General features: G+C 40.3%; 1 protein-coding gene across 1 annotated transcript; it reads right to left on the reverse strand.

Moving 5' to 3' along the window:
* Positions 1–1,129: 1,129 nt before the first annotated feature.
* On the reverse strand, positions 1,130–15,065 carry LOC117260007 (dnaJ homolog subfamily C member 7-like). The gene is made up of 14 exons (XM_033631855.2): positions 14,965–15,065; positions 10,216–10,304; positions 8,958–9,082; positions 8,709–8,822; positions 8,042–8,116; positions 7,772–7,890; positions 7,509–7,662; positions 5,195–5,359; positions 4,991–5,082; positions 4,823–4,896; positions 4,579–4,725; positions 4,322–4,477; positions 2,556–2,636; positions 1,130–2,457 (listed from the first exon to the last, which is right to left on the reverse strand). The coding sequence occupies exons 1-14, from the start codon at positions 15,033–15,035 to the stop codon at positions 2,420–2,422; spliced, it is 1,500 nt and encodes a 499-aa protein (XP_033487746.1). The 5' UTR covers positions 15,036–15,065; the 3' UTR covers positions 1,130–2,419.
* Positions 15,066–15,413: the final 348 nt, after the last annotated feature.

Raw genomic sequence — 15,413 nt, forward strand, 5'->3', positions numbered from 1 at the left:
TCAATGCAGAAAATGCACAAACTGGTGCATAAAAATACACCAGCATGCCTGGACCCAAACCCTCCATCTCATGTGTCCTCCCCAACACTGAAAGGAAACCTATGCCCTTAATTAGAATACGTAATAATATTGATACAGAATTTCTCTCTTGGCTTGTTGGGGTAGAATTAATTTAATCTACTGTATACTCTGTTGAGTAGTTTTATCTTTAACAATGCATCAAGATTTTATTTTGCATTTAAATTCTTAAATCTGAGAAGTACTAACTACGGCCAAATGACTACACTTCGCAGTTATTTGCTCATAGTTCAGCTACATTCATATCTGCATAGTGATCTAATTAGTTTAATTCCTTTTTTTTATTTATGTGTTGTTAACTACTGAAACTACAACCAATTTTGGGCAATAAAACAGGATTTTTTTGTGTTTTTATGTTACCATTGCCTCTTGACTGTAATTGAACCCCCTTTGACCACAATTATTCATAATTATTGATGACTGCTTTTTATTAACAAATGTTCACAGAAGTTGTTGCATGCTATTTTAGAAGTTACCTGATTAACTGAGTCATCCTGCTTTGGTTTAATACCCCTACCTGGACTTTAGTTTCTGAAGGCAGGTACATTCATGGACATTGTATACCAAACCCAAGCTGACATTTCCTGTCGCTTTCCCATTAGTAGTTCGGGTATTTTATTTTTTTGGTTTATGACGTGAACAAGTGGCATGTGACTTTTTGTACTGTATATTGTTATATTCCATGTACATTTTTTACAAGGTAGTTTGAACTACCTTTTCAGAGTAGTTTGAGTAAACCAGCTTTAAAGCTTTGCTGTAGTTCAGCTTCTTCCAGTGTTAAGTAATTGGTAACTGGCAAAGATATATTTTCAGAGTAGCCTCACCTGAACTCACTAAATGTAGTGAAGTATTTAAGTTGAAGAACCTAGACTTAAATTAAAATGGAAATACTCAAATCAAGCCTACTTAAGTACAGTACCCACTAATCAAATCTGGAAAATCAATTTGATTACATTAAATAAATAACATGATAAAATAAATATATTGTGACTATTACCTCTTCTGATCTGTGTTGTCTTACACTCTATCCCACAATGAAAAAAGTCCACCGTCACAGTAAAAGACGAGCCTTTATTTTTAATAAGAAAAGCATGTCGTTAATACTGTAACAACTTTTAAAAATGATACATAGATCAGTGACAGAACAATTAATAGGAGCTTCCAGCCTACTAACAGCGTCCCTTTAAAAACAGGTGGAACAAGTAGGGGAAGGGCTGCACTGACAAAACGCGCGTGACGAGTATGGGTGGATGACAGCTGGGTGTGACTGACGCTGACATGACACGAAGAGTCTTTTGTGTTTGACGGGATGAAGAATTCGGTTACTAATATTCAATTTCATTCACTGGCCAGATATGAAGAAGAGCGCAGACTCACAAAGCTCCACAAGTGCTGCCTTTAGTCAATAGGATGTGGCTCGCTGCTCATTCTGGTAAGGCACCACTAGAATTTGAACGGGACAGATGAGTGGTCGGTGCTTTGAAGAGAAGGTGTATGTGTGCAGATTTTGGCCTGTTAAAAAAAACTGCACAATTTCAAGGGCAAAGAGGATGGCGCGGGAAACATTTACAATTGAGTCTCTTAAAAACTGAGGAAGACAAACACTGACGTTTTGCTGTGTACAGGTTAGAATATACAGTACAATAAATATAAATAGACCTCGGGAAGACTGAAGAAAAATATTTATGGACACAAAACGCTTTACATTCGAGTCAAATATACAACGCAGCATGGAGAAGAAAGAAAAAACCCTGCACGAAGATTTTGTATTTGGCAAGTGAGCCAATAAAACCTGGACACGTGCTCGCATGAGACCAGCGTTGTCCTCAACAGGCTGTCCTGAGGTCAGTTTGACATTGAACTTCCACAGTAAATTGGCTCTGGTTCTACGGAGACGTAAAGTCCCAGCAGAACCATAAAAACATATACCATAGTGTGTCTTCTAAAACTAATCAACCATGATGCTTACTCTTCCACGGGTCACCTTTACGAAGGTTGAAGCAGTTTTACAAGATTTTATTTTTTGTCATTTAGATTTTGGCAGAAGGGACATGCTCTGATCAGCTGATCCAAACCCCTCATTTTAAAAAAAGACCTCTTAAGCAATTCCATATTTACAGAGTTAATTCACAACTAGAGTCTCTGAATTATCCTTCCTACTGTTTTTAGCATCAATGTGAGGAGTAAATTTAGAAGTGAATGCGATAATCAAGAACCTCTTGAGAAAGAATAGTGGGGACATTTTGTCAGACGCTCGGGAGTGTGAGCATCAGGAGGTGACTGTGGGTCCAACTTGATTTTGTCTACTGCAGGGTTGTATTTTCCCGCATGCTCCTTCACTTTAGCCAAACTGGAAAAAGAAATTTCCAGGTCCATTGTCTAGAAAAAAAAACAAAGACAAAGTTAGTTTACAGGATTAACTTTCTCTGTTGCTTCAGTAAACTTAAAGATGTCTTGAGCGATGTCTTCAAACATACCTGGACTGGAATCAAAACTATATCCTCCTCCTCCACCATGGCCGCCGAAGAAAGCCCTGAAGATGTTGTTCGCGTCAAAGTCTAGAGAGACAGCAAAGACAACAGCAGGATTAGCTGGTGATGACAAGCTTCAGGAAGAACATGATGTGCACACGGAATGGAGGTGAATCAAGGTGTTTGACAAACAGGTGTCATCAGTACAGGGTGTGCATGCACTGCAGAGAGAAACAGGAACTGCCAGACAATCGAGACGAGCACAGGAGACTATAAGAAGTGTCTGAGTTAAGGATACAGTCAATGTAGTGCTTGGAAAAAGCTGGGTTCCTACTGTTTTCATAGGCTGACTTATAATAAGGGATATTAATTTGATTTTATTGATAACAATGCCGTTATTGATTCTGCTTGTCGGTCCAGTTCTTTATTGACTTCTGATTAATCTTCTGTGTGGATAAAGTAGGCCTACACGTTTCAAGTCTGAACGCACAAAATGAGAGAATATTTGTACAGCATTTGTTCTCATTTGTTTTCTTTGTCAAAGACAAACTGCTTGGCCTGCCTGCGTGGCGCTAATGTTTCCATAATACAGGAGACAGAGACACTTTGTTTGATCATGATCACGTCCGTGATATGTTCAGCGTATAAAATAGCTATATCCGTGCTGTGCTATATTAACATGAACATATCTGTCAACCACATCCAGGAGCCGTCTCAATGGGCACCTGATTATGAACCATCTCAAAGGGAGGTCCAAAAATGTGTAATTTTCTTGTTACTTGTTTTTGTCGGTTGCTGAAATGGTAAAATTATTATGAATGTAGGCTGTTTAAACATAACTACCTGATCGCGGAGACTTTATGACCATAACTTTATTTTTAAAAAGGCAAACCATAGCTTTGCTCCCCCTAATGAGATGTATTTACTCCCTTTGCTCTATTGCTCAGGCGCATATGGCCGTCGTTTAGACTTTTTTTGTCCAGCACCCAATCCTTATTTTTGGATGTGCGCGCTTTCTCGTTCGCATATGGCCATCTCACCATCACACTATCAAGTATAGTAGCAATGCACTATTGATTCACCTCACATACATACAAGCACATGAACCCTCCCCTCAATATCACACACAGACACACACACACACACACACACACACACACACACACACACACACAGCACAAAGCTGTAAAGCACAAGCGCTACTGTGGTAACTTTCATTTATCGCACAGATCGCTTTTTGCATACCACGGGCGACATACATGCTGCACCGTACAGCCCTGAAGCAGCACTGTTATCATCTTTCTTTGCCACACTTTGGACTGTTTCTACCTCTCTGCCATGAGCCCTTCTTGTTGCAAGCTTCCAGCAACATAGACATGAGTCTGATGTCCTAGTTTTGCACTGTGTAACTGTCAGAAAAATATGCTGGCACTGAATTGATTGGCAAGGAATTGATCAGCTCGGCACCATATGATTCCAATGGATCCAATAATTTGGCACTGGTCCTCAACCTGAATGATTCCCATCCCTACTTCTAAATCTGAGGGATTCTGTGAGAATTAATGGGAAGTCTGAATATTCAGCAAAACCTAAAATTTATAGATGAAATGAAAAAAAATAAATAAATAAATAAAAAAGTCATGATACATGTCATGGTGTTCTGTGGACAGTATTGATGCCTCTTCTATACACCAGACAGTGAATAATCTGTCACTCAGTTTTGGTAGCTTTTGAATGTAAATCTGTCCAAAGAAAAAAAAAACAGGTTTTACCTCCACCATCAAAGGAGCAGTCGTCTTCCAGGTCGTGTCCACTGTCGTAGCGGATCTTCTTCTTTGGGTCAGAGAGCACAGTGAAGGCCTCGCCCACCTCCTTGAATTTCTTCTCCTCCTCCTTCTGCACCTCTGGAGTCGCTGCGCTGTGGCGGTCTGCAAGATGATGATACAATTACAACACAGTCCTTCAGATATATAACCATCAAATGCAAACCTGGTATCCTTCATGTCTGTGTAAAGACTAAGCGGTCTACCTGGGTGGTGCATGAGGGCCCGTTTGCGATAGGCCTTTTTGATCTCATCCTCGGTGGCATTCTTGCCGACCCCCAGCACCTTGTAGTAATCTTTCCTCTTGCTCTTCTTCAGCTCCAGCTGTGCCGTCTTCAGCAGATGCTTGTGATCTAAAGTGATAAAATGTGAGTGTGTGAAAACCTGACATGGCTGGTGCATCAGTTAAAACAGGTAAAAATGCAAAAGTATAACACAATTGCAGCTCACCTGATGTTTTTTCTGTCTGGTAAACTTTTTCATAGTCCCGTACGGCCTCCTCATACTGCTCTGTGTTCATGTAACTACAGGGTCACACAAAGTCACTCAAAAACTGCATAATGCACAACAAAACACACCCATTAGGACACATGTACTCATATAGAAAGTGCAGCATACCACTGAGCTCTTCTTAAGTAGGCTTTGATGTAAGTGTCATCTAGTTTGATTGCACTGGTACAATCTTCAATGGCTTTATCAAGTTTCTGCAGCTGTTGATGAACAAGTTAATGACAGTAAATTGAGTGAAGAGCTAGAAGAGAACAAATAATCAGACAGCATTATTGATTGAATGCCTGCAGCTGGTAACGTGTCGCCTCTCACCTTTACTCCTGCTGTGGCTCTGTTGCAGTACAGTTTAGCGTTGGTCTTGATGTTGTTGGGGTCTATCGTCAGGGCCTCGGTATACAGCTGGTAGGCAGCTTCATAGTTGCAGCTCTTAAACGCCTGGTTGCCCTCCTCTTTCTTGGCTTTTAGGGCTTTGGCATTCTGATTTGGGAGGAGAACAAGTCATCATGTCTCTTTTAAAACATTAAGGTGTTGTCTGTATTTTGGCATGTCTTCAAGAATGGATTTACTTACTTAGGTTCTGACCAGACGGAGCAAACTTCAACAGCTTGGGGTGTCTTTTTGTAATGTTTTTAATTAGAGTGGAGTGTTTTGCTCACTGCTCTCGCATTGCTGAGCACCTTGCCTTTTTGCAAGGGCACCCTGAACACTTGCGTTGAAGTACTTGGTTTGTTAAAAGCTAACGTTACCTCACTTTCATCATCGCCCTAGGCAAACTGAAATATCTAAAGAAATTGTAGCATCAACTACTTTTAACATTTTACCAACTGCAATTAGGCCTAACGATTAACAGCAGATTGTCAAACTGTCCCTGACTCTTACTAATATAAACCTTAAACCGACCATCATCCAGGAGAAGTTCCTCAATGAGCTGGGGGAGCTCCCTGTGATTTCTCTTTTTTCTCTATTTCCCTGTGTCCAGTCTCCATGTGCCCTCCGCCTAGTCTCGCCACCAGACAATCAGAGATCTCCGCCTTCTGATAGTCTGGGGACACTCCTTTCTAAAGTGTGTTTAACACACCGGCAAAAACGGCCGGCAACAAAGCAACACCTCTTGCATTTTTGAAAAGGACACGCCTTCTCGGAAATGTGCGCTCCTCCTTTTCTCGTCCGCAAGGAAACAAACACACAGAGAGCTTGAAAATGGATGCCAAGAGATTAAACTCCGTTTTATCAAACGTGTGCTCATCCGTGAAGAAAATATTTTTTCCAGCGGATGTCTTAGTTACAACATTATTGAGCTAAGTGGAGTACTTTCATGTCGTATCCGACAACGGGAGGCTTTTAACAGATGACGTCCTGATGTTAGCTTTGCTGCTAGTGTTAGCTGTCCCTGTCAGCTGCAGCCACTGATGCTTTCTAGACATCGTGATTTCCTAAAACTGAATAAATACCACACATAGCAACACAAAACTGCTTTGCTAGCTCAATCATGTTGTAACTAAGATATCCGCTGGAAAAGATATTTTTTTCACAGACCGTTTAATGAGTTATTACCTATTACAGACACCGCTAACGGCTAACAGGGCTAACAGCTAACGGTTAGCCCAGCTAAACGTGCACACAGAAATAGTAATGTTTGTTCAATCATTGTGTTTATAGACTTTACAAACATCAGATTAGTCCAAATGGTGATACAGTGATGTGAAAAATGTGATATATAGGCTATATATATATATATATAGCTAAAAGCTCTGCTGGTTTTCTACCCGGAAGTATTTGTAAACAACAAGGCGATTCCCTATAACGTTATAGTCCGGCCGGACGGATGAGTCATGGCCTTGTAAAAGATTATGTTTGTTTCTTTTAGTCGGCGAGAATGTGTCGCCGCAAACGCGACAAACACCCACTGAACTTTGACAGCGTTTTCTGCGAGCACGGCTGAGCCATTTTGTACCGCTTACACGTGTTTCTAGTGGGACTATGTTTACAAGCACAAGAGTTCAGCGAGCCACCGAAGGACCGCCCTGCAGATTTACTATTGGCTCTGCAACGTAGGGAGTTTTTTTAAACTCTGAAATTGTATCCGTCCATCTAAACACAAAATCAGGGAGAAAGTCATCAGTCTTTAGTTAAGCAAAGCGTCTAAAGACTGACTTGTGAGTCTACCCTCCGCCTGTCTGTTTCTTATGCAGATTTGAAGGTACAGATCTGTGAGATTACTTCACAGCAAAAAAACTGGTTAAGCTAAGGACAGGTGATTTGGTGACGCAGCAAGCTGCAAAAAGCACTCTGTCTGATCAGTGCAGGCTTTGACAAAAAGACAGTACAGTGGGTCTCTACGGTTCTGTCTAATTGGGGCCGTAATCTGCCAAGAGATGAGCAGTGCAGAAAGCCAACATGCAGAAAAAATGCAAATGTGCTGCACTACACCCAAAAATAAATTTCTAACCTTACCACTCGTGGCAGAACTAATCAAGCAGTATGGATCACTTTGCTTTTTCATACACATTGATCTTATACAAGACATTCCAAAATACTTGATGGTTTGAAATAAAAATAACTGTACAAAAACATGTTTATTCATTTCTTTCTTTCAATGAAACAAAGAGGAAGAAGACAATCTTACCCTGCAGGCTAGACGGGCCTTTTCGTGGTCAGGTGCCATGCGCAGAGCCTGGACAAAGAACTGTACAGCTTTATCGATGCAGTCCTCATAGTAGAGACACAAGCCTCGGACGTAGAGTGCGTCTGCATTTGTGGAATCCATTCGCAAGATATCACTGTAAAAAAGATTGAAGAATCAGTAAGTCTATTACATCCCACTTATCGGAAAGTTACTAAAGTAACAAGACACTCATACACCATGAACCTAACACCAGTTGTTCCCACCTTGCTACAGACTGGGCCTCTGGATAGCGTCCCAGCAGGGCCAGACACTCGGCCTTGAGAATTTTGAAGCGGTGACAGGCAGAAGCCACTGCTAAGGCCCGGTCCATGCAGTACACCACCTGGGTCAGGACAAGAGCCAATTAACTACACCTGCTACAATCTACTGTAATCGCTGATGAAAGACATGCAGAGATTTGGATCTTTGTAAAACATAACAATTAAAATGGAGCTATTGAGTTTGGCGAAAAAGAGAGAATGGGTATAAAGTACCTTTCTGAAATCACGCTTCTCAAAGCCAAAGTCCGCCATTCGTTCGTACTCCACTAGCATCGCTGCAGTCTTGTTCTGAAATATAAGAGCAATCATGTGTCAGCAATTTCTTTACAATGTTAACAGGCGAGTTTGAGTTACATCTTTGACTCCAAGACTATGCTCAGTACATAATAAAATGCATTCTTGTACAGTAACAGTTTTTCTGCAATCATATGACTATCATGACGTGCAAAATTCCGATGGAGGGCAGGAAGTAATACATCCATATACTGTGTGAACTGGAAACTGGAAATAGAGGAACGTGACTTATAAAAAGGTTGGATCAACATGCAGGCAGCAGGTATCATGTGAAAATTGACACTCATGTTGAATGTGATCCATACAAAACAGAAGTAAAGTGTTTTTCACCACAACCTGACTGATTTGCACGGTGTGGACATGATTGTCGTTACAAATTATGTCGTCCTCCAGACCTCCTAATGTTACATTGTTACACCCAAATTTGACCAACTGGCACAGCCATACGCAGCTCAAATCATAGTGCTACCAGTGTTGGTAGCCTGCAGTTGCCTGCCCTCCATCTGGGCAGAGCAGTGATGTAAACAAGCTGTATGCAAGAAGCTATTACAGTGAGGGAAATGTAAGAAGTTCAGGTGATCCCCACCTCCTGCTGGGCCTCTCTGTTGCTGGGATCCAGCTCCAAAACCTTCTGGAAGCAGCGATTGGCTGCCATGGCATTTCCTAACAACAGGTGGCACTTGCCCTCACGTAGATGACCCTGTGGGGTGGCAGAGGCACATTTCCTTCTTAGGGTTGCATTAAAAAACAAACTTTATTCTGCAAGTGCAGCTGGGGGTTTTTGACAGAGCAAGTGATGTGCAAAGCTGAGAATAACAATGATACTGAAACCCACTTTCATGAAGCAGTCATCCAGCCGCACAGCCTGCTGGGAATCTTCTAGAGCCTCTCGGAAGCGACAGAGCATCATGAGGGTGGCTGCCCTGTTTCCATAATAACTGGCAGTTTTGGGGCTTGCATCTTGAGAGACAAGAAAAAAAAAATCCATGTCACGCAGGAAAAATGAGAAGTGGATACAGATTACAGATCTAGCTAGAACAGTGGTTCTCAACCAGGGGTTCATGGACCCCCAGGGGACCTTGAAGGAGTCCCAGGGGGTCCCCAGAAAAACAAGAAATATTTATTTCACCGTTTGATTCACTACAGAAGTTACCCAATGTGGGTTAAAGTTAGTGTCTATTCTGGCACCCAACTGGGATGTTATCAGCCCACTGAATGGCCATTATCTGTGGTTATAAGCCTCATACATATGGGTCAGTGGTAGGCTGGTAGGTTCAGAAGGTCGTATCGGCCCATTTAACAGCCACTACTAGTTTGTTAGGTTTAATTTTAACTTTCATTAGGTTAAAGTGTCAAAACAATGTGTTAAATTTCAGAAAGAGCATGGTTGGGTGTAAATAATGGTTTTACAAGGGACACAAACCCTGGTCTCATGGGTGAAAGTCCTGTGCCAGTCCCTATTCTAGCAGAAAGACTAATTTTATGGTCTGGTAATGGCCCTCTCAGCCTGACAGTAGGTGTGGCAAGCCCCTACGAAACCATATTTATGCTGCTTATCACCACTGATAATGGCCTGATAACAAAAATTGGCTGATTCTGATCATAAGTTTCACTTTCTATGCACTTACATCCTCAACTGTAGTTGAAAACTATAAAATTCTGGTCTTAATCATAAAACAATCTTTTTAGATTGAGGTCCCTGAAGCCAGATCTTATTAAATGGGGGTCTGTGACCTCATGTGGATCATTTTAGGGGTCTTCGTCACCAAAAAGTTTGAGAACCATTGGTCTAGAGCCATCCTTGTGATAGACAGAGGTAAACTGCAAATATAGTGCAAGTCCTATGAGTAATTCAAACAAATAACAGAGGTAGAGCTGCTCCTGATACAGTTTTAAAGCACACAGAGAGAACGTGTGTTGAGAAATAAGTCAGGAGGAGGCGATGACTCAACTGTCAATAGAAATTTCACTGTTATTTTTGTTTTGCTGATGTGCTGGGAAGGGGGGACCAGAAGAGATCATCAGAATTCATCAGCAGGAGAGTATGAACAAAAGTTGGTCTATGGGTAAAGAGTAGTTAGATGTGATCTTACCAATGGCCTTGGTGTAATAGTTGAAAGCCTCGGAGTAATCTTTCTTGCTGTAGAATGCATTTCCTTGCTCTTTGAAGCCTTCAGCCTGACTGCAGAGGAGAAACACAAACCAAAGTCAAGGTTTAACAGGAGCTTTACAAAGATAAGAGTTATCTGCCCATACAATATAAAGTAAACTGTTCAGTAATAAATCAGTTAACCAATTAAAGCCCTTCACAATAAAGATGTACATAAAACAACTGCGTAAAAGTTAAACTATGCAGGATTAACTTAAAAAAACGTGTTCCAGGGCACAGTGTGCAACTGAGTTTGGGACTTTCTATAAAGACAGCAGCCAGGTGCCAGACTGGAAGCAGCACACGTCCAAGAGGAAGCTAAATAAATTGTGTACACAGCAATGAAAAAACCCAAATACTACAAAACTGTTTACAAATAGCAGCCAACAATTCCTGCATAGCTCACCTTCAAGTCAGTGACATCAAACCAGACCAGCTGGTTTGCCTGAACTCATTTGTATCCATCAGAGAATTTCCTGCACACGAGGCAGAGCCTGAAAGGACTGTGGTGTGTAACACCTGGAAGTGGGACAGCAGAGCAGGGCACACAGTCTTGATATGCAGCTTCAGCACTAAACATAGCAGTGAAATTCACCTGCTGCAGTCCTCTCAGGGTGCCAAGTGTTAAAGGGAAAATACTGATTCATATAAGGACGAAGCTACTGCTGTGCTGGTCACCATGGACATTTTGATCTATAAGGTCTTCTTAAGGCAAGTGTGAAAGAGAAAACAAGTCAATCTTGTAGAGACACTTCACTGCAGTCATTAATGCTTCTAAATGAAATGCTTTTTCTGTCTTTCACACTTGCCTGAGGAAAATCTTACAGATCAAAATGTTGTTTTGCACAGAGAATAAGAGAAATAAACTACTTATTTGTTGCATAACAGTGTGTAGACCTTCTTTATGCCCCACACCCAAGTTAGTGACATCATGGTTGTTTACATCTGCCACAAAACACTACAGCTGGGTACAGAAGAAAAACATTTGACCCTTACAAAGTTTCTGCTGACAATAATTATTGAGCTGAATGTTGTGCTTTTGTTAAATGGCTGTTGGGAGAGGTTTCCCTTCAGGGTTGTGAGTCAGAAAGCCCTGACGTTTCACTTATCCCTCATGCTGTTTTATGTGTGTTAATGGAGTCAATTTAAAGTAAACTTTACTGCACTTTATTGGTTACAATGATGTACATCATTTCTGTGGTTTGAATAATATTCAGTCTCATATCGATAGCAGGCCCCTGAATCTAATCAAAATCATACTGTGGCAGACTTTTTTTTTAAAGATTATTTTAATTGGCTTTTTTGCCTTTATTGACAGGACAGACAGTGAAATGGGGAGACAGAGAGAGTGGGGACTGACATGCAGCAAAGGGCCGCGAGCCGGATTCGAACCCGTGGCCGCTGCAGTGAGGCAATGCCTCTGTACATGGGGCGCCGGCACTATCCACAATTCATATCTCTAAATTACCTAAATTTCATGGCAGAACATATCTATATTGTGTACACCTCTCCCTACATTACATCTGCAAATACAGCACTGAACAGTCCAGTAAAGCCTGCGAGCTAGAATAAAAAATATTGAAAGTAGAAGCTTATATCTAGGAAGTAAATATAGAAACCATACATACAGTCAGGTCCATAATTATTTGGACAATGATACAGTTGTCATCATTTTGGCTCTGTACACCACCACAATGGGTTTTAAATGAAACAATGTATCAAAGGGAAGTCTGTGTACAGGAAAATTGATAAGATAAATAAAGTGTATCAGTCTCACTCTAAGCAGCAGTGTTGATTTTTTAAAGTTGGTTTGATAACAAGAAACCAAATTTAAAATCACCTTAAAACTAACAGGGTAGTTGTATCAAAATAGGCATTTCAGCTCTCTAGTATTAAGAAGAGTTTAGAGAAATTAATGGACTCTTCTGCATCAATCTGAAATTATATTTTGAAAATCTGGAATTAGAGGGAACGTGTTTATACAGTCAGGTCCATAATTATTTGGACAATGATACAGTTGTCATCATTTTGGCTCTGTACACCACCACAATGGGTTTTAAATGAAACAATGAATACCTGCTTAAAGTGCAGACTCTCAGCTTTCATTTAAGGCTTTTTTCAAAAATGTAGTATGAACCGTGTAGGAATTACAACCATTTCTTCACACAGTCCCCCGACTTTAAGGGCTCATAAGTATTTGGACAAACTAACATAATCATCAATTAAACAGTCAGTTTTAATACTTGGTTGCAAATCCTTTACAGTCAATGACTGCCTGAAGTGTTGGACACATAGGCATCATCAGATGCTGGGTTTCTTCCCTGGTGATGCTCTGCCAGCCCTTTACTGCAGCCGTCTGCACTTCCTGCTTGTGTTTTGGGTGTTTTGCCCTCAGTTTTGGCTTCAGCAAGAGAAATGCATGCTCAATTGATTCAGGTCAGATGATATGACTTGGCCATTGCAGAACATTCCACTTCTTTGCCTTAAAAATGACTTTGGTTGCTTTTGCAATATGCTTCAGGTCATTGTCCAACTGCACTGTGAAGCATCGTCCAATGAGTTTTGAAGCATTTGGTTGAATCTGAGCAGATAATGGTGCCCCAAACACTTCAGCTTTCATCCTGCTGCTCTTCTCAGCAGTCACATCATCAATAAATACAAGAGAACCAGTTCCACTGGCAGCCATACATGGCCATGACATAACAGTACCTCCACCATGCTTCACTGATGAGGTGGTGTGCTTTGGATCATGAGCAGTTCCTTCCCTTCTTCCTTCTCTTGTCTTCCCATCATTCTGGTAGTTGATCTTTGTTTTATCTGTCCATAGTATGCTGTTCCACAACTGTACAGGCTTTTTTGATGGTTTTTGACAAACTCTAATCTGGCCTTCCATTTTTAAGGCTAACCAATGGTTTGCATCTTGTGATAAATCCTCTGTATTTATTCTAGTGAAGTCTTGTCTTGCTTACAAGAGCAGCAGGATGAAAGCTGAAGTGTTTGGGGCTACATTATCTGCTCAGATTCAACTAAATGCTGAAATGCCTATTTTGATACAACTACCCTGTTAGTTTTAAGGTGATTTTAAATTTGGTTTCTTGTTATCAAACCAACTTTAAAAAATCAACACTGCTGCTTAGAGTTAGACTGATACACTTTATTTATCTTATCAATTTTCCTGTACACAGACTTCCCTTTGATACACTGGCAACTTACTCACTCTGGTACTTTGCATTATTTCAGTTTCAAACAACTGGACAAAGCAATTAATGCAAGAGTGCACCCATTCCTACATTTTTTACCTAATGTCTAGTATTGTATTGTTTAGTAGACACAGTCATGAAAGGAATACTCCACCAACAAAATGACTATGTGCACATCATTTGATCATTCTGTGTATCTTGAATTCATGTCACATTCATTCGCATGTCTCTGTGGAAAACAGCAAACATACTGTTTTGGTGGGACCGTGTTTATCAAAACATCTGCTTACAAACTCTCACTCAAGTCATGCAGTATAATCTAAGTCTTAGTTATCCAGTTGTATGCTCAGTACTTCTCAAACACATGCATTTTCTCTTAAAAAAAACCTAAGTATTGGAGTCTGTCTATGAAGAGAGCACAGATAAGTTTCACTTTCAGTTCAGTTTTAATGAAAGTGCCTGTGTCTCTAAGGCACTGAGGATAAACCCTTAAGGTACTGATCATAAGAGTGGATAAATAAGACCTGGGTTATACTGCACCAGTTGTGTGAGTTTTTGAATGGGTGTTTTGATATGGTTTTGCTGGTACATGTGGTCACCTATGCTAGAAAAATAAAAGTTTACTTAATAAATTCAAGGTAACACAGCATGACCAATTGATGCATGAATGCTCATTTGGAGGGTGAAGTATGCCTTTAATTATGTAACAAACGTGTTAATTAATTCACATTTGGGGTTGAATAAACTTATATTACCCAGCTAATATATGTGTCAGGACACCAATAATATGCAAAGTGTCCTGTTCCTGTCAGACGCTGTCATTGTTAATTTGCCTATTTACTGACAACTAAAATGTCGTATCACAAAACTTAAGTTTAATAAAATGAGACGTTTGGGGAAGCTTTTAAAGTTACATAATGACTGTAACTTTATCTGGTGTTTTGAGCTCCAAGTAAAGCTAATGCTAACTGTCCGTGTCATGAGGAACTTTCTCGAAAGAGGTCAGCCCATAATGCAACATTACTGACCACTAACAGATTAAATTGATGCTTATCTCCTCGTGTTTAGATTGAGCTAAGTGTCCGAACAAACAGATTAACACAATCAAATAAACTCTGAATACAACAGTTGTTGGCTAGCTGTAGCCGAGCATGTGTCAATACTAGCTAATTAGCTAACGTTAGGTTCGGTTTTTTTTTAACAAGATGCGAAATTTTTTTAAGTATGTATAAAGTGTAAATACATCTAACCGTTGAAACTACAACAACGCCGACGCTTACCATTTATAATAAACAATAAAATCTAACATTTATCGAAAAGTGCCGTTTCCTCCTCTGTGAGCTAGCCTCGTTAGCTCGTCTCCAGGCTAACGCGCTGTTGTGTCCGAGCCCTGTCAGCTAACGGCGGTTGGGCCCAGTCAGAGACTCCCGGGTTATTTTCACATGACACACACCACACGGACACACAGAGGAGAATTAACGTTTAATATTTACCGCTCCATGTCATCCGAACCGTGGATTTGAGGTTCAGCGTCCACCGGCACGTCGATGTCAACAGCTGCCATTTTTTCTGGAAAGGACTACCACGAAGTGACGTCATTTCCTGTAAGTTATAAGCTTTGTTTTCCCTTCTTTTTTGAGGTCATGAAAAACTAGGCCACAGACAGAAAAATCAAGTAAAAATCAAATCAAATCAAATAAAAAATACGATAAAATGCGGCGTCAAAAACATAACATATACTGTATTTTAATATAACTTTCCAAAAGCAGTACTTATATCATATGAATATATTTTATTATAAATTTAAGATTTTTTATTTTATTTTTATAAATTATAAGTCTAAATTTTAACTTAAGCAAATATCAACCTGCCCCCCTTTCCCATGTTTTTGTGTCTGTAACTAATGGGAACATCATTTTTTGCTATTTCTTTTTTTTCTGGA

This window comes from Epinephelus lanceolatus, chromosome 21, assembly GCF_041903045.1.
Source record: "Epinephelus lanceolatus isolate andai-2023 chromosome 21, ASM4190304v1, whole genome shotgun sequence".
In the NCBI taxonomy this organism is placed as follows: domain Eukaryota; kingdom Metazoa; phylum Chordata; class Actinopteri; order Perciformes; family Serranidae; genus Epinephelus; species Epinephelus lanceolatus.